Source organism: Mastomys coucha, unplaced genomic scaffold, assembly GCF_008632895.1.
Source record: "Mastomys coucha isolate ucsf_1 unplaced genomic scaffold, UCSF_Mcou_1 pScaffold15, whole genome shotgun sequence".
Taxonomy (NCBI): domain Eukaryota; kingdom Metazoa; phylum Chordata; class Mammalia; order Rodentia; family Muridae; genus Mastomys; species Mastomys coucha.
Window position 1 is genome coordinate 37,507,181 of NW_022196897.1, and position 18,951 is coordinate 37,526,131.

The following is an 18,951-nucleotide window of genomic DNA, read 5'->3' on the forward strand; positions in this document are numbered from 1 at the left end:
CTACAGATCCCAACTCTTACAAATGAATACCAAAGTAAGGAAGAGATGGAGAACTGCCTGAAGAAAAGTTTAAATCAGTGCCAATAAAAAAATGCTTCAGTAATCATAATTACACTAAAAGTAGCAAAGAAATGGAAAATATGAAAGGAGTCAAATGAAAATTTCTGAATGTGAAAAAAAAAAAAAAAAAAACCATGACTGTACTTGAAATAAAAATGTTCAGTGGCTGCCCCAACAGAGTTGAGTCAATGAAGGAAAGAGCCAGTGATTTGAAAGTAGAACCATAGAAAATGCTCAGTCTGAAGAACATAAAAAGGATTGGAAGGCAGGGGAGAGAACTGGGCCTCAGGGATCCATAGAGCTTAACAGCTGTGCCAGAAAGGATAGCCCAGAGCAGTGGTTCTCAAGCTGTTGGTCAACACCTCTTTGGGGGTCAACTGACCCTTTCACAGGTGTTAACTAAGACTCTCAGAAAACACAGATATTTACCCTATGATTCATAACAGTAGCAAAATTACAATTATAAAGAAGCAGTGAACATGATCATATGATTCAGGAGTCAGTACAACATGAGGGACTGTGTTAAGGGGTCACAGAGTTAGGAAGGTTTAGAGCCACTGGCCCAGACATTTGCCATCTGTCAGTTCTCTGCCCTCTTCAGCTCCTGTTCTTGGCTTTCCTGTCTAGAATCATCTACACATCCAGCATTTCCCACTGTTGGACAATAGAAACAGTTCCACATTGCCTGACATTCGATTTGTAAGGGAGGCCTTGTTTTACATGATTTCTGCTAAGTTTTAGTGAGGTTATTTTTAGTGATGGCTGGAGTATTTAGGCATGTGGGTAGATTATGGAAGTTCATCTGTACATTCATAACAACAATAAAGCCAATGTCTCCAAGCTCTTTAAGTGCACATAAATATTCATTACTTAAAAGTGAATTAAAATTGTACATGCTTGTCAATTTTCTCAAATGTTATTCAGACCCAAATCAGGAAGTGATGAAATCTTGCAATAGGAAATGTATAATGGAGACATTTCAGAGATTTTAGAGATTCAGATCTGGAATATTTCTTCCTTTTGTTTTAAGATTTATTTATTTATTTATTTATTTATTTATTTATTTATTTTATGTGTATGAGTACACTATAGCTGTACAGATGGCCGTGAGCCATCATGTGGCTGCTGGGAATTGAACTCAGGACTTCTTCTCACTCCATCCCACTTGCTCCAGTGTAATACACTGTAGCTGTCTTAAGATGCAGCAGAAGAGGGCATCAGATCTCATCATGATGGTTGTGAGCTACCATGTGGTTGCTGGTGAACTCAGGACCTTCGGAAGAGCAGTCAGTGCTCTTATCCTCTGAGCCATCTCGACAGCCTGATTTGGAGCATTTCTGGTTCACATTTTCTGGAAACATAGAGGGGTTACATTCCAGGTGGTGCCTTCCTGGGTTTGACAGGTAGAGATAATCGGGTGGGAGAAGGTCTGTTTTTGTTTCAGACTTATGAAGTGTGATGTGGCATTGGCAGTGTCTAGGAGATAGATGAAGGAGACTAAGGGTGTAGAATCTGAGAGTTGATGAGGTCACTTGGGAGAAAAGCTGTTCAAGGCCAGCCATAGAGAATGTCTACAGTCTGGTTAAAACAAGCGTTGGAAGAGAAAACAGAGACAGAGAAAATATGTCTCTGGAGTCAAGGTGAAAAATCCCATAGAGGTGATTAAGCAGCAGAGTAGGAATTGCAGAGACCCTGCACCTCCAGCCTCAGGGGAGCCCTTGCTGCTTGAGCAGCCACGCAGACTCAGTCAGCACGAAGGTGCTGAGTGCTAAGAAGCTAAGGAGTACAGGCAGGCCACTAGTGCATTGATTCTTAGATGTGTAATATTGCTATTACAGTGCTGTCCTTCCCATTCATTTCCTTGCATCCAAGGAATTCTTTCCTAGTAGTGCTAAAGCATTTATACATCTTTGTGTAAAACCCACACTAGCACAGCAGCCACAGAGAATCACGGGCAGTGGGGAAGTATCCTCCTCTGACACAGGAATAGGTAGTTTTATTATTATCATCATTATTAATCATTTTATTTGTTTATATTTCAAATGATATCCCCCTAGTTTAAATAATCTTATGTATAGTTTGTTGAAGCAGTTCCTTTTGTTGGGAACCATAATGGTAGGTTTGTGAAAGCTCATTTTAGCTGTGAACTGGTTTTAAATTTCAGAACTTGGCTTAGAAGAGAGAAAGAGAGAGAGAGAGAAAGAGAGAGAGAGAGAGAGAGGTGAAAATTATACTTTTTGCTTTCCAGCTATTGATTCAGCTGTCTTTCCTATTTCTGACTTTACCATGAGTTAAAGAGTTTGGCTTCTCAACATTTGGGAATACCATACAGTTGCAGAATATGAGATTTTAGAGGCTGAAACTAACCTGGTAGAAATTCAAATCCATCTTTTATCTTTTAGATAAAAGCCTTTGAAATCCTTTTAGTGTGAAGTTATCAGCAGGCTTGATTCTCATATAACCTCATTACCAACCCCAGGATTATTCAGAATGCATGGAGAGCCATGCTCTGTGGCTAAAACCCAGTTTTGATCACAGTGCTCCAGCTGAGTGATAAGCCACACGTGGCTCACCTGGTTCTGCTTGGGAAATTCCATCTGCTCACCCCAGCACACCCTTGGAGATCACAGATCACGAAGGCACTCATAAAATGTGCACCCGTGAAACCACTTCAGCTTTATTTGAGCATTTCACAACCATATTTAACTGCAGACCCTTTTTCTACGTTAACATTTTGCTGAGGACTCACCTAGGGCCTTTGCAAGTTAAGAAGTGCAGTGGAAGCCCCAGGAACTGCTGTTCGGAGTTAAGGTCCCTACGGGGAGAGGTGATAGCAGTTCTCAAAACATCTTTGTTTTATGAGTTCCTCATGATGGTGTTTAAGAGAAAATTCTTTCCCAGGATTTTCAATCATCTCCCCTCTCCACAGAATGGCAAAAATGAACTTATCAGATGCTAGGGTTTTGTACATTTTCCTGAAAGAAAAAAAAAAAAGATATTTCAATCAGTTGCTAGGACCACTCGTGTTCGGAGGAATAAACTTCCTATTAGTAAATCAACAAAAAAAATATGAAGAAAACGAAGTTGTATCCAGTTCGCCAGTTGTTATCTTAAGGCCTATTTCAGACAAGATCATTCATTACTTGAGGGACAAACCTAGTTTTTCCAGCCTGGAGTCTATAATGATTTACTTATTCCATCTGGGTGTGATGTTAACTGTGCGCATTTACATTTCGAGCCACACAGCCTCTGGCAGCCGCTCAAGTTGCCTGAGTGATGCAGAAACAGGAGATAAGAACATTCCTGCTTTTATTGCTTTCTACAGCATTTGAAGTGGGAGTGGGAGAGGGAAAAGTTTACCTATCACAACCATAAATGTCCTTCGTCTGATGCCAAAGTAAGCTCTTAGGCCTGGTCTGTTAAAGCCTGCCAAACAGAGGCAGATGAGAAACCATCCTCCCCTCATCCAATAGCCAATCACCTCCACCTTAAATTAGAGGCTAGGGCTTCGAGGTGGAGGGCACAGGGTGGGGGTGGGGAGTTTGCCAGGTGTTCACCCCCAGATGACTTCACTTAGCCTAATCCCAAAGAACTCCATAGGACCCTGAGCAGATTGGAGACTGCCTCAGTCTGACTCCAGGAAAGAGAATTCCAGGCTGGGTGCATTGTGGGAACAGCACCCCAGAGAGGGAATACACATCCACAGCATGTCATCCTGGGAGAGGAGGTGCCCGTGGTCAGATTTAGAGGTGCTTCTGCGTTCCTGTGGGATGAGCATGTCTAGGAAGATATTTAACCCCTCACCCCAAGGCTGCATTTTTCCAGATGTGTCAATGTGGTCTGTATTAGCTCATTCCTGGGATATAATATCTTAAGCCTTCTTCTTTGAACATTGGCTCTTTGGCTAAAAGATGCCAAAACCATGACAGAATCTGATGGGGGAATTTTTATTGCTTAATAAATAATACCACAGAAGATCATAATTCCATATTAGCAACTAAGTACCCCAAATGTATAGAGCCTGCAGAGTTACAGCCAAGATATGGATGAAAAACAGCTTGGTGACACTTCTTAAGACTTATTCATTCTCTTGGGATACAGAGGTGGCACTGGAGCGTTCCGCTACGTACTGCCTGCGGGCCGTAAATAATTACATCGGCAATGCCATTTTTCTTACTTCTTAAATTCTATCTGGAATTCTGGAAGAAACCTTAAGCTTTCTCCTCAAGATAGGGATTATAGACTTCCATAGTGGCCATCATCTACCACAGAGGCATGGAAATCATAGAAGGAGAAAAGAGGTTCCCCAGATTTGGAGACCTATCTTGTTGGTCAGTCCCTGAACATTCTAGAGCTGGCTGGCTGTTATCCTGGCCAAGATTGTTCTTTTGTTGAGAATCATCTTTATCAGACAAGATGTGTCCATTCTAATTCTTCTGATGTTATATGGGAATAACATCATGCACACCTGGTGTTACATACTCCCAACTTTTCCTTTCTCACTCTTCCAAATCTGCTTGAAAATAATCCCTATGCTTCCCACCTCCAGAACCAGCCATGCTCTGAAGCATTCACCCCTTAAAGATAAAAATAAGATCAATGGCAAAATGTGTGGAAAGGCAGAGTTATGCCATTGTGTCCTGGTTTGGGAGATTTTGATGGGCAGAGAGACCAGTGTTCTGCAGAAAACCATTGGTCTGCTATGGTGAAGTGGATCTTAGCATGGAGGTTGTTTCCACCATATATCGCTGCCCTACCTTCCTGGGTATCACCTCGGTAGAGTATGGCAGACTCTCAGGGTCATTCATCTGAGTGCAGGAAACAAGTTGTTTTGATAACATTCTGAAAAGTGGAAGTTCATCTCATTATTGGGGTCCTGGGTTAGGAAACATCTTTATTGGTGTCTCAGCCATTTGATGATTTGGTCTCTGTAAATGTTGTCTGGTGCATATATTTAGAACGTTAGTGTAAAATTAATTTCAGGGGCATCCAGGAAAACAGCCTGCTGTGTTCTTTTCAATAAGACTCGGCTTGCCTTTCCCATCTCAACTAAGGGTTGTTTTCTCTTGACAGACACCAGATACTGCTACACTCAGCACACCATGGAAGTCACAGGAAACAGCATCTCTGTCACCAAACGCTGCGTCCCACTGGAGGAGTGCTTATCCACAGGCTGCCGAGACTCAGAGCATGAAGGCTACAAGGTCTGGGAAGACGTTAGCTCCCACTGCTCTGACCGGGTTCTTCAGTGTTCGTGCGCAGATCACTTAGGTTGCCTCACTGTCTTTACCCGGGCTTGACACTATGCCTGCTTTCCTGTTTGCTTTAGAAGAATAACAGTGTATAGCAGAGCAAAGGAGACACGTAGATGGAGTTTCTAAGCATGTGCAAAGAGGATGCTAAAGATTATCATAAGCCTCTCTTCACTCAGAAGAGTCCTGAAAAGAGAGGGTCAGGGACCACTCCTACACATCCTAGTAGAGCATGGCAGATACTCTAAGTCATCCAACCAAAAAGGCAGGCAGCAGTATATTCTGAAAACTTTCTGCGGAGAGGATGCATGTCATTATTGGGCTCCCAGTTTAGGGAAGTTCTCCACTGGCACCTGAGTCATATAACAGGTGATAAGAAAACCATCGTCTTGTGGATTTGTCCGCCTTAAACCTTAGCTGGTGCCTATACACAGAGCATCCTATGTAAAGTGAGCTTTGGGGACATCTAGGAAGGGGCCTATGAAGGAGCCAGCACTGTGTAGCTCCAGAGTCCTGCTCTTCCAGCAGTGGGTCAGCTGATGGTCTTGTCACGCTTTTGCCTTTATGTGACATCTGCCCACCTGTCAGGCCATCTTCCTAGGGTTGAAGGAAACTTCCTCTCTCAATACCCTGGAATAGCACGGTCACCTGGGGCTGCTTCAATGTTTAAGCTGGAGAAATAATTTTTAAGCGACTTCCCACATTCACTAAGAATTAAAATTTAAAATACCATCTGCCTACTCGTTACTACTTGGAAGAAAGGCCAATTCAAGGTTGTTGGCTAACCCTCCCGGCAGCTGGGCTTGGCTCTCCAGCGTTGCTGTGACTGGGTTTTTAACCAAGAGAAGCACTGAAAATCCAAAGATGCCTCAGTTGCTTGTGTCAGTACAGCTAGTAAGAGAGAGATGCAGTGGAATCCAAACTCACTTCTGACCCCTCGGGTCTCATCTCAGTGTTATGCTATGTTGATTGTAGCAAAAGGTTTAAATCTGTCCTGACTAGTAACTGGACTGGGTAATAACCACCTTATGAATCCGATTCACCAGGGATCTTGTTAAAATTCAGATTCTAGTTCCCCAAATGCTGGGTAAGGTATGAGATTCTGCATTTCTAACAAGCCCCAACTGGTTTTGAGGCTGCTGGTCAATACAGTGTGTAGCCATGGCCCAAAATAACTTTCTGTCAATAAACCATTAGGTTCACTTCTTTTATACAGTTCAAGAGTAAAGCAGTAGAAAGCAAAGGTAATTGAATAAATGAAAACCCTTCAAATGTTTCCCATGCAGGAGAATAGAGTTTACCATAGCCATAATTCTAAGGTAGGTAGGCATTCAGGGCCACACTACCCAAAGCATTGCCACTTCATCCTCACTTTGAACTCAAAGAGGAAATTTTACCCTCTCAACAGTGACTTCCTGCTCTCAGGAGGAGCCTCTTTGAGGAAAGAAGGCACGTTTCACAGTTCCCAGGTCAGAGGTAGAATAACTGGTGTCTCAGAGGCCTGTGAAGCCTGGCATCCACAGAGGAAGTGCCCTAAAATTGGGGCTGGACCTTCTCATTTTGAGCATGTTGTTTCCAAATGGGATATTCTCCTCGCCCTTCATGAATGTCAGGCGCGTTCCTTTCCTAGAGCAGACTACTCTCATTTGCCAGGAGGGAGACTGTTCCTTCCAGTGTCCTGTCTCCTTCTGAAACAGTCCTGTTTCTCTTCACCCTTCGTTTTCTTTCTTCCTTTCAGATATGCACCTCCTGCTGTGAAGGAAATATTTGTAATCTACCACTCCCTCGAAATGAAACTGATGCCACATTTGCCACCACATCGCCCATAAACCAGACGAATGGGCACCCACACTGTGTGTCAGTGATTGTGTCCTGCTTGTGGGTGTGGCTGGGACTCACCTTATAGCAACCCTCTCTACCAAATGTAGATGAGCTCTGTGGGTTTCACCATGGCCCGTAGTCATGCATGAAGTCATTGGCTTGACAGTAGTGACACAATGCAACCCCAGCACCCCCAGATGTCATCACAGCCAGACGTCATTGAAGCCAGCCATTAATTACCATTAACCATGAAGAACAAGCATTGCTTCCATGCTGTTATTTCCAGCCTAACCACAACCCCATCTAAGTCAGCCTGTCCCCCCAATAGATACAGACCCTGATTTGTATACCACAGACCTGTGATTTTGCTACAAGAAAGAGTTCTGCATTTATTGATATCTGGGGTTCTTGCTTCAGAATTCACCAGTGAGCTGCAGGAGGCCTTCTGAGGAATAAGCTATGGATGCAGGAGATGTTCATTCTTTCCAGGAAAGGAGTAAATAACCATTGGCTTAATTGCAATCACACCTGCACCTATAGCTTTAGAAGTTTAAAACTTTAAATCCAAAATAAGTGGAATAGTTTCTTTGAGATTCTGATGGAGTCCCTGAAAGAGTTGAAAGAACTTTGCTCAATTTAATTTCCTCGGTCTTCTTATCTTAACATTGGGAAACATGTTCCTTCTGCCCTTTGTAGAAGATAAAAAGAGGCAATTATAAAAGTTTGTTGTATTTGTAGGAGTGAAAAGAGAAAGATTTCCTCCAACTTGATGAAGTTAGCATCCAGGAGACGAAATTATCCCTTCTTATAACTGGACAGTTTGGCCTGGACTCAGGAACTGCTTAAGCTTCCTGAGTCCCTGGATTCCAGCCGGACCAGCAGCATCTAAAAAGCTGCTAGATGGATGGGGTTATTTTCTCCAGGTGTTGCATTCTATTCGCATATAGCTGATCTAGTCAGAGAGAGGACTTCAGAATAAAAGGAAGCTCTGTGGAAGTTAGTCCTAGCTCATTTTGAAGGCCCAGAAATGGCTAAGCAAAGTTCTTTCTCTTTGCACAGTATTTATTGCCACAGAGATGTCTCCTTCCACAACCACAGTGACTTTAAAGAGAACGTTCTGGTTAACTTCTCATTAGATCAACAAGATAAGAACACGCCTGTAATGGATTGTAAGTAGTATGGTGGCCTAAGGAGTAAGTTTTGTTTCTCTCAGCTACTGTTTTTGAAGAAGGAAAGATTTTCATTGTCCTTCACGTATTTTTTTAAACCTAAAAAATTGCGTTGTTTTCTTCTCCCATGTAAATTCTTTAAATGACATTTATTTTTGTATGGTATAAACTGAAAACTATATTTGAAAAAATTCTTTTTTTTTTCTGAACAAAATATCAGTTAGAATGCTTGCTTTCAACAGCAGTAGAGATTGTCATCACTCCTGACCATGGAAGGTATCAGTGATCCTCATATGGATGCTGAAAAAGTTACTGTGCTGTGAACGAGGGTTGTGCATTTGCCTCAAGGGCTTGACTCATTGTCTCCCCAGAAAGGTTGCCCAAGAAATATTAGGGTGGAGGCCATCACTGATGTGACCGTCTTTGCAGAGCTGTGGGTTGTGTCTACAGGGAACTTGGCAGAGCTATGTCTTGAAGAGGTCAATGATGTTAAAATGTATCTACCCTACACAGGGAACTTTAGCTCAAATGAGAGCCCCCAACCCAGGGACCAAATCTGAACCGACAGCAGAAACTCTGATGCAAATCACTGAAGTTGCATCACACAGCCTTAACGAAGAGTTTGGCAGGCTTATCAATTTCTTGCTTATAACTGTGGATAGGAGAGCAGGAGAGAAAGACCTGTAATAAGCACCTCTTATGTGCCCGGCACTTTGCTAAGCACTTTACATAGTTAGGCCATATAACCCTACATCAATTCTGTAAGAACAGAACATATTGATGTATACAAATGAAGGTCTCAAGGCTCAAAGAAGTTTGATAAATGAAGCCTTTTCCTTCAGATTTAGTTTATGTGGGATATGACATGTTTGGAAAAACAAAAAACAAAAACGGGGGAGGAGGGATGGAATTTCTCAGCTAGGAAAACCTCTAGGCCTGACTTCCTGGGAATTTCCCCATTTATCATGTAGAACATATCCTGCTTCTCAGGATGACATTTGCATGTGTCCCCAGTTGTCACTTTTTCTTTGGGGAGTAAAGTTATAGCTTCCTTATGTACCCTCTGGTAAAGAGAGGAGATAGTCGACCTTGCATCTAAAGATGCTATAAGACAATGAGAATTTGATATTGTACATGTCTACAAGTACCGTTTTTGTGCATGGTCACATTCTGCTGACATTTGCCAAGTCTGCATGCAATCTGAACAAGAGACAAGGGACTGGCCACAGGAGAGCCTCCCTGGCTGGTTTTCAGGGATTGGGTTCTCAAGGGTACAGACTGTCCTCACCTGGGGAGTAATGGCAGCCATTGTACACATGTGCTGCACACATCTATAACACCTTTCAAAGTGTCTTTTTAATTCTCTTGAAGGAGTGTGGGTTTGCTCACCACCCCTAGCCTCAAGAAGCCAAGGAGGGACCATTCATGTAGAAGGTCCAGGACTAGTTTACCCATGTGACCGGTATCACTTTAAACTTTCCATTAAACCTCACCATTGGTGATGGCTTAAAATGCAAAGAGCCATGATATGTATATTAACCTATGTTCTACATATTTATTTTTAGACTTTCTTCAACATCCATGTTAGTATGGGATTAATGCCTAAATGTAAATATTGTATACTTTGTAAATCAATGAATAAAGATTTTAAGTGTGTTTCATTAGGCTTCTTCCTACAAGTGTATATGTCAATGATTAATATATCAGGTTATGTCAAGGTATGGGCTTAGCATCTCAGTGGGTTTCTTTTCATTACCCACTTTCCAAGTATGTCAAGAAATACATACACGAAAGATACTCATGCCAAATGAGTATCATACAGATGGTAAGTGCTCCAAAAATCAAGGGGAAGATTGCCAAACTTTTCAATATGGTCTATAGTTTTCCTTGAACAGTTCATTGTTAAATCAAAAACCATAGATGTGGTGTGTGTGTTGGTGTATGTGTGTATGTGTGTGTGTGTGTGTGTGTATAGCATTCTATTAACTTTATTTTAAAATCCTATTCTTTTCTTAAGAAGAATAATAATTATAATAGAAATGTTGGTTTCTGTTGGTTTCTTCTGGAATGGGAAGAAATCCTAGAATCATATATACATATATAATATGTATCTATATAATACATCTATTATATTTTTCCTATAGAAACAGACTGGAAGAAAGCTTGATTGTGCCACCTGCTTTGTTTTTTTTAAATGGTATAGCTTGAAATTTCCAAAACAATTAATCTTTTTCTTGGAGGTGATCTTGCTGTTAGGTATGGGGTCAGTGGTATGATTGGTGCTCCTTACAAGCACACAGTGGAGATATCAATTAATCCTGAGCTCCTGTGTATTGAATATAAGTGCTACAAAAGGCAGACTATGTATGCTGAGGTCAGGATTTTAAAGGGATCCTGTCAAATAGAAATATAAAAGAAAGTTCATAGCTCATCTCTAACAGATTCATAAGATCTTATACATGTCATAAAATTTAGGGGACACCAGTATGTCAATTCAGCAGTCTTGTCTGTCCTATAGACTCTTTGATATGAAGTCATTAAAAAACATTCACAAATGTCTTGACTGAATTTCCTTGAACTTATCTTCTAGAATGAAATGTAGAAAAATGTTTGGGCATCTCTGACTGATTCCATTCTCAGTGTCATTGAGAAAATGCAATCTTGGATACTGAGTTCCTATTATAGTTGCACAGCCTCTTGGGGCAGGACTATGGCATAGATAAGAAGCTTGATGATTTTAAATGGGAATACCCTCAGTATCTACTGGAAAATAGATAATTTTTTTTAGTAAAAAAGTTTCTGATCAAAACTGTAGTGACAAAACAATAAGAATTTTCAAAATGTCCTTCCTTTTATTTTTAAACTTAGTCTAAAAAATGTTACTGTGTTTGTTTCAGTGTATTGAGTGTGTGTGTGTGTGTGTGTGTGTGTGTGTGTGTGTGTGTGCTTGCATGTGCTGGCTTGTGTATGGAGGTGAGAGGATAACTTTCATGAGTTGGTTCTTCCCAATAGAGGTCAGAGGACACATTTTGGGAGTTCTCTCCTTCCACAATTGTTTCAGATTTGTGAAGTGTGAGATGTTACCCACTGAGCAATCCTGCCAGTTCCCAAAATGTGCTTTATTCTCATCATTACTCTTAGTAGCAAAATATTAAAACCATGACCTCCTGTTAGTAAGTTTCTATCTTACCTTTTGCAAATTTCAGGATTTAGAATTAGCTCAGTATAAATTTTTGAGGTAATATTTCAAGTTTTAAAATTCAGAGTCTGAGAAATGACTTCTTTAGGATCCTCCTTTTGGTTCTCTTAATGGCAATACTGACTGTTGTGTAGGTTTTTAATCTTCAGCGTATTTTGAAATGCTCTGTGCATTACTTCCATTGCTCAACATGAACACATTTACTACTTGAAAGCTACAACTTTGCTGTGTTCATGGAAGGTCACACTGGCAATTCAGCTCAAAAGACTCTGATTCCTCTTTGTTCCACACATGTCACCAGGATGACATGCATGATGCCTCTTCCTTTCTCCAACAGTTTTACTAGAAATCTACTGTTCAGGTTGCTGAGTTGAAGGCTGAAGGACCTTTAGAAAACATCTGATCTACCCGCTTTGTTTTCTGTGAGTGCAAAAAGAACCCCAGGGAACCCAGACCATTTGCCACTTGAGACACTGCATAAATAGGTTAAGAATCAAATTCTGCCAAGCATCCCTTTTGCAATACCTGGGGTAACTAAGCACAGAAACAGGAAGCAGTTTAGAGGTGCCCTTTTACTTGGGCTGTAAATTGGGAGGTGCCATGGGTATCACCAAGGCAGGGAATGGCAAGGAGCTATAAGAAACCCAGAAACCCTGCACATGACCAGTACAGACGCAGATACTCACAGTCAACTATTGGACTGAGCCCAGCAACCCCAATAGAGGGGAAGGACTGAAGAAGCTGAAGGGGATTACAACCCCATAGGAAGAACAATATCAACTAACCGTACCATCCAGAGCTCCCAGGGACTAAACCACCAACCAAAGAGTATACATGGAGGGATCCATGGCTCCTGATACATATGTAGCAGAGGATGGCCATATTTGACATTAATGGGAGGGGAGGCTCTTGGTCCTGTGGAGGCTTGATACCTCAGCATAGGGGGATGCTAGAGTAGTGAGGCAGGAATGGATAGGCAGGTAGAGGCAAAAGGAAGGGGAAGAAGAAGGATGGGATGGAGGGTTTCTGGAGGGGGGGGGTAACCAGGAAGAAGGAATGCCATTTTAAATGTAAACAAATAAAATTATTAATAGAAACATGAAATACTAAGAGAATTAATCACTTTCAGACTCATGAACTAAAAGAAAAGGAAGGGCAATCTAGGGAAATTAGGCACTGTCATTTCTCAGGGAGTTACTGTATATCTTATATTTTTGGTAGTGAGCCTAGCCTTTAACAGCTGAGTGATCTCTTAGACCACCATATATCTTGAATTGTAAACTCACCTTCCTAAGCCATGTGTTATCTCTGCACCTAGATTTTGGACCTTCATTGACATCTCCCCTTGAAAAGATGCCAGGAATTGTGTTGTCAAATTATGGAAAGTGCATCCATAAAGAAGTCTATTGAGTGTAGGCACAAGTAACAAAGCATTCACAGAGTCAGCCAGGAGGCAAACGGAAAAGCTAAAAATAAGTCACAACCTCAGTGAACTCAGTCATATTTGAGAATAATTCAAAAGCAATGGAATGTGTGGGTTCTACTCTATCTACAGAGATGCCTGACTGTTGTGGCAGAGTTTGCACCAGAGTCCAAACACATCTGCCTTTTCAGCCGTGTTTCCAGGGTAGCAACCTCTTAGCTGACTAGGCTTGGCACCCATCATACTTCTCCTAGCAGTTAGGCAGGATGGAACATCTTGGAGCCTGAACATGATGTGGGTAGATGAGTTGCTCAAAGAGAGAGATCTCACATTCAGGTGTTTTGTGCTGGGACTCTTTGGTGAGATGTACCGAGTGGCCCATTGTGGAGGAGAGCACATTTGGACTTCCTCATGAGTCATCATGGATTGATTCAACTTAGCTCTCGAGTACGTGTCAGTAGCAGGCTGAACCCTAGCTTTAAAGCTTTTTAAATACTTGAAGAGTTGGGCATATCTCTGACTTTACATTGTTGCGCTAATGACTCTGTGAATGTTTTGCCACTGACCTAAGTAACAGGTGTCCTGTGTAGAATCATATCCTCCTTGATGTTAGACTGGCCAAAACCACAATGAAATTCCAAATCATACCTACCACAAACAAAACGAAACAGTCCACACAATAACAGCAATAACAAATATGGAAATTATATCTGGAATAAATTATTTAGTAGACTAGTATGATGTGTCCAGCCTAGGCTATAGTTGAAGCTGCTAGTGGCAGCCAGAATTGAGACACCAGCTTCATTTTGGAGGTTTGAGAACACTCTCCTGTTCTCAAATGATATCAAATCCAAAAGAAAGCTCTGTTAAGTATAAGAGCTAACTTGTAGAATAGTTGCTGAAACATAGATGTTATACTTTAGGACACCTATGAGGTCAATCTTGGGACGAGATGATAGTTAACTGTAGATAAATATAACTTGAAAATGATCTAGACTATTCTTCACCGAAGCTGTTCCATGGTTATGATCAATCATCCCTGATGGTTATTTAGCCCTTCATGCCTAATGGCTTACAGCTGCCCATCAGCATCCATTAGTGCCCATTATTGTCTGATGTTTAAAGCTCCCTAGAGCAAGTCATCTGGCTGACTCAGAGGTACTGCAATGTAACTTGTAGCATCATTTGTAACTCAAGAAAGTGGGATACTGAGAGCTCTCACCTCAATAACACTGGTGCACTAAAGCAATAGGAATCCACCTTGAGCCAGTCTCCAGATCTCTTGTTCAGTGGCTGTACCTACTAAGCAACAGAGTAGACAAAGGCTGCCTCAAACTTCCAGGTTGTTATTGTATTCAGTCGATGGAAAGCTGTTCTTGAGCATGACTCTGGATGTGTTCTCTTTAAGATTCTTCATTCTAGTAGCCAGGGCACTGTATATGTGGTCCTTACATAAGCAAATGATGAAGTTGAATGGACAAGACAAGCTGCAGGAAAGATTATTGATTGTTGTGGGCAGCAGTTGAAGACCAACTTGGAGACAATTGGGAGAGTATCCTCAGGCACTGATACCTTCTAGGAGGCACTGCCCACTGCTGACCCTGCTGAAGCATAGCTTACAGGGCCTCTGTGGGGAAGGAAAACCTGTGGATGGAGCAGGGAGTACCCTTGGGATAGACCAAAGTCAATAAGGTTAATGGAAAGTTCACAAAAAGAAAGGGTAAGGGCCCATCTAACCTCTCACACATATGAGAATTAACTCCCAGACACAGTGAAGCAGGCGTGCCTGGTGGTACTTTTTCAAGGGGTTACAGTGGAAGGAAGCAGATGTTCCTTTAATCGCACATCACATCCACCATTCTAGAACATGACATGAGGGTGTCTGGAGACCAAACCACAGAGTACCCAACCCTCTGATGTCTCCCAGTGGATCACAAAGCCTGAATCAGCTGTGATTAACGTTAGCAGAGGCAACCAAGCTCAACATGGAGACTGAGGTGGTCTGGGTGCTTTAAATCATTAGGAAGTTTTAAGGCTCCCCAACTCCAGTCAATTTTTATGTGCCATCATTAGCCAGTAAACACAAAGGGCTGAACAGCCTTTGGTATAAAGAACCAGGATCGTAGAAACATCCTCAGTGAAGACCAGTCTGAAAACTTAGCCATAGGCTGTTCCTTTAGTAGGTAACTTTCAGGCAACCTACGTGTCCCCTGAGAACTGTGCTTGGAAGACAGTAGGTGTATAGAAAACTTATCATTCAATGCACAATACAATGAAAAAAAGATGGTGCTTTCTCTGAGTATCATAGCCAGTCAGTAACAGAACAAGAGTTAAAACCAAGATTACCCTTCTATTAATTCTGGCCTTCTTAGATACATTTTCTTTTTTGTTTTGTTTTGTTTTTGAGACAGGGTTTCTCTGTGTAGCCCTGGCTGTCCTGGAACTCACTCTGTAGACCAGGCTGGCCTTGAACTCAGAAATCCACCTGCCTCTGCTTCCCAAGTGCTGGGATTAAAGGCATTTGCCACCACCGCCAGGCCTCTTAGATACATTTTTACATGTTAAATTTGTACACCCATCCCCCTACATACCTGAAAAAAATTCTAGTGCCAAATGCTGTGAAGCTAGCATCTCTTGCTGGGTGCAGCATAAAATGTTAAAGCTTTGATGTGAAGCAATGTGGCTAAATGTATTGAGGACTTTGTGAATAGACATATCCTGACCTAATAAGCCAACTTCTGTCATTTGACTAAAATATAGAAACAGTGTTCTGATCGAATATGTACCTTGAAGCACCATTTGTAACTCAAGAAAACAGTCAGGATAAACTAAGTGGAAAAGAGTGGGAGTGGCTAAGTCAATAACAACTTTACATGCACTTGGTGCAGCGTAAACTATGATTGCCCTGAAGATGTTTTCAATGTCAAATGAACACAGCAGCACTATCGTGTTCTGTTCAATGTGTCATACTTTTCAAGAAGCAAAGACACAGTAAAAAGCACTTAAGAAAAATGAGCCAAAGTACTCCAATTACTCAAGTTATCATAATAACTTCCTGTTTTTTCTGTTTCAAAAATATTTTTTTGTGTAATGTCGTTATAATGCTTTCATAATGAAAAGCATAGATAAAATACGTAAGCCTATACATTTTGGCTAATGGCTTTGGCAATTTGGAAGGTTCCTCTTTAGTGTGGCTGGTAACCCAGAGTGGGACTCTGACTTCTGCTTGAACCATGTGCTCAGAGTGGCAGTTCACAGTAGGCCCTTGGTAGCCTTAAAAACTACCAATGCTGGATCTGCCCCAAAACGGTTACATTATATTGATCTTGGATGCAAAGATCTGAAGAGAAAAACTTCAGAACCCACAATTTCAAAGACTTATAAAAGTCTACAAAGACTCATTGATCTTTAAATAGTGCCACAACTTATCATTCTCTGTATCCCCAACAGTATAATCATGAGTGAACTTTAGAAAAAATTTTAGCTTTTTTTGATTCTTTGTGAATTTCTCATTGTATACCCTAGTCCTTCTCATCTCCCCATCCCCTTTATCTGTCTGTTACCCTTGAAACCTCCCCCAAAACAACAAATACACAAAGCATAGGATATATCTCATTGTGGAAGCTGTAGTATGTCACAGTGTGTGACCTACAGTATATCCGGCAGAGAGAATCTCTTGTGTTTTATATGGAAACATCACCTGTCAATAAAAAGCTGATGGCAGAAAATAGGAGGTGGGACTTCCTATTAGGAAGAGAGGAATTCTGGGATAAAGTGAGGCATGGCAGGAGATTTTCCCTGAACTCTGAGGAGACAGAAACATGAAACAGACGAGAAGTAATAGTTATGTGACATTTATAGAATAAAATAAATAGGTTATTAAGTTAGAAGCTAGTTTGGGAACAAACCCAAGCTTATGCTCTAGGCATTTATTCATAAAATTAAGTCTCAGAGTCATTATTTGAGGAACTGGAGTGCAGGTGGAAAAAACCTGTAATTACAATATCTCTCTGTCCATTAATGCAAATGTGCATTGCAATGAGTCATTGGTGTAGTTCAGATCTCTGGCATCTGTGACATCAAGACTGGATACTCCCTGGGCTTCCTCCTAGTTATCCTGTTGTTGCCCTGTGCCATGGAGATCCTGTAGCGTTAGAATAGCAGAACTGGCCCTTTCCCATACCCCAATCACTCACGATGATAGAGATTTTGTGGTAGGCCAACTCAGAGCCCTGGGTCTGGACCTGGGTGGTAGCTGAGCTGGTCAGCATGCTAGCTCTCCCTTATCCCTTATCTACACTGCCAGGGCGAGCTCCTGCGCACTGCTCCAGCTCAGCCACCCAATGCTGCCATTGGCAGGAGACAGGGTCAGCTGTCCGGCTGTCATGATCTTGAGGCCTGCTCGTCAGCACCCAGGCCTCCATAGCCAGCTCCACTGTCCTTCCCAGTCAAGGCTTGGACCCTACTCTCCCAAATACTGTAGCCTGTGAGAGGCTGCAGTCTTGAGTGTGAGTCTGTTCTCACACTCTCGGGGCTGTGTGGATCACCTTTACCTTTGCCATCATGGCCGGGTCCAGTGCAGCAACTGCTCTCCTGAGTGTTACAGCCAGTGAGGGGGCAGGGCTCACTCTCCCAAGCTCATGCCCTTGGGGCCAGCTCTTTCTACTACTGCAGATGGAGAAGGGGGAGGGCATCACCTAAACATCCGTACCACCTCACGGCAGACAACTGAACCCCTCAGCCAGAGCCAGCCCTACTGTGCTGCCCAGGTGATGTGCACGGCCCACTCTCCTGAGAGCTACAGCAGATGAAGGGCAGGGCCAGCTCATCCGTTCTCATGACAGTAGGTTCCCAAGAACAAGCTTGACCCTGAAATCCTTATTGTGCCTTGATCCATTCCTGTTGCTTATCACCCAAGACTCTGCTGGCTCAGAGTACTTGGGCTACCATTATTCCACACTTGGGTCCTTTGTGGGGTTATTGGCTGTCCCCTCCTTTCCTTTCTAGGGCATAAAGTGTTCCACATTCAGACATCAGTAGCAGATTAGTGACATTTCTGCCTACAGACCACATCTGACAAGGGCTTCGGGGATGAGCCCTTCAGGAAAGGCAAACCTATGCCTCTGAGCAAGCTGTCAGCAGTCTGCAAGCCTACTTCTCCCAACAGCTGAGAAAGCCATAGCCAGGGACTTGCTACAGACGCAGGGTGTTAAAGTTACTGTTTCTGGCTGGCTGGGAGTCCGGGAGAGGTTTCAAGCATGGACCTGTCATGGACTCCCTTTGGGGCTTAGTGGAGAAAGTAGTGTCTCTGAGCCCAACCATCCCACTGGTTCCCAGGCAGACTGTCAGAACTGCTTTGTCTGGCATTCTGCACTTGGACGTTCAGGTGCAGGGTTCACGCATCCCTGTGATGAAGGGGTGCAGACACGGGACTTCTGTCTCGGCATGTCTACTCAGCTCCAGGCTGCTTGTTTCCCCAGAGGAAGACATGCATTGCATTCCTTTCTGCCTCACACTCTACAACCCATGTTGTTTGGCCCCGAGAATGTTGGATTAAGAAGAAAGGGAGATTTAACCCTACTGAGTGTTAGGACATTTCTCTCTCCCTTCTCCCTTGAGACCTTTCCTTCTCTTAAGTTTCTGTATCAGAGCTAAAATGATTCCAAAGACTCATTCAAAAAGAAGACAGCTAGACTCAAATTCTATGAGGAGAATGTAGTTGAGGAGATGAATGTTTGCTATTTGTAACTGGTTAAAACAAAGTGCATTTTTAGGTAGGCCTGATGGCATAGGTCTATAATCCCTGCTACTTGGGGAAGTGAAACAGGAGGACTCAGAGTTCAATGACTTCTTGGTTAATTTAGCAAGACCTGTCTCAAAATAGAAAGTAGAAAACAAGCCCCCCAGAGATAGGCTGTAGCTCAGCAGATCATCTGTGCTTCTTAGCATGTTGAGGCCCTAGGTTCAATTCCTAGTAATGAAAAACAAAAGAAACTGAATGCTACCCCCCCACAAGAGAGTGGTAAG

The 18,951-nt window shown here is 42.3% G+C and overlaps 1 protein-coding gene across 1 annotated transcript in view; it reads left to right on the top strand.

Annotated features, from left to right (window-relative positions):
• Positions 1 to 9,981, top strand: part of Lypd6 (LY6/PLAUR domain containing 6) — a 138,463-nt gene extending 128,482 nt beyond the window's left edge. The window contains exons 4-5 of the mRNA XM_031370192.1: positions 5,134 to 5,264; positions 7,051 to 9,981. Coding sequence (XP_031226052.1) covers positions 5,134 to 5,264; positions 7,051 to 7,218 — 299 coding nt within the window. The 3' untranslated portion in view covers positions 7,219 to 9,981. The remainder of the gene's footprint in view (positions 1 to 5,133; positions 5,265 to 7,050) is intronic.
• The last annotated feature ends 8,970 nt before the right edge of the window (positions 9,982 to 18,951 follow it).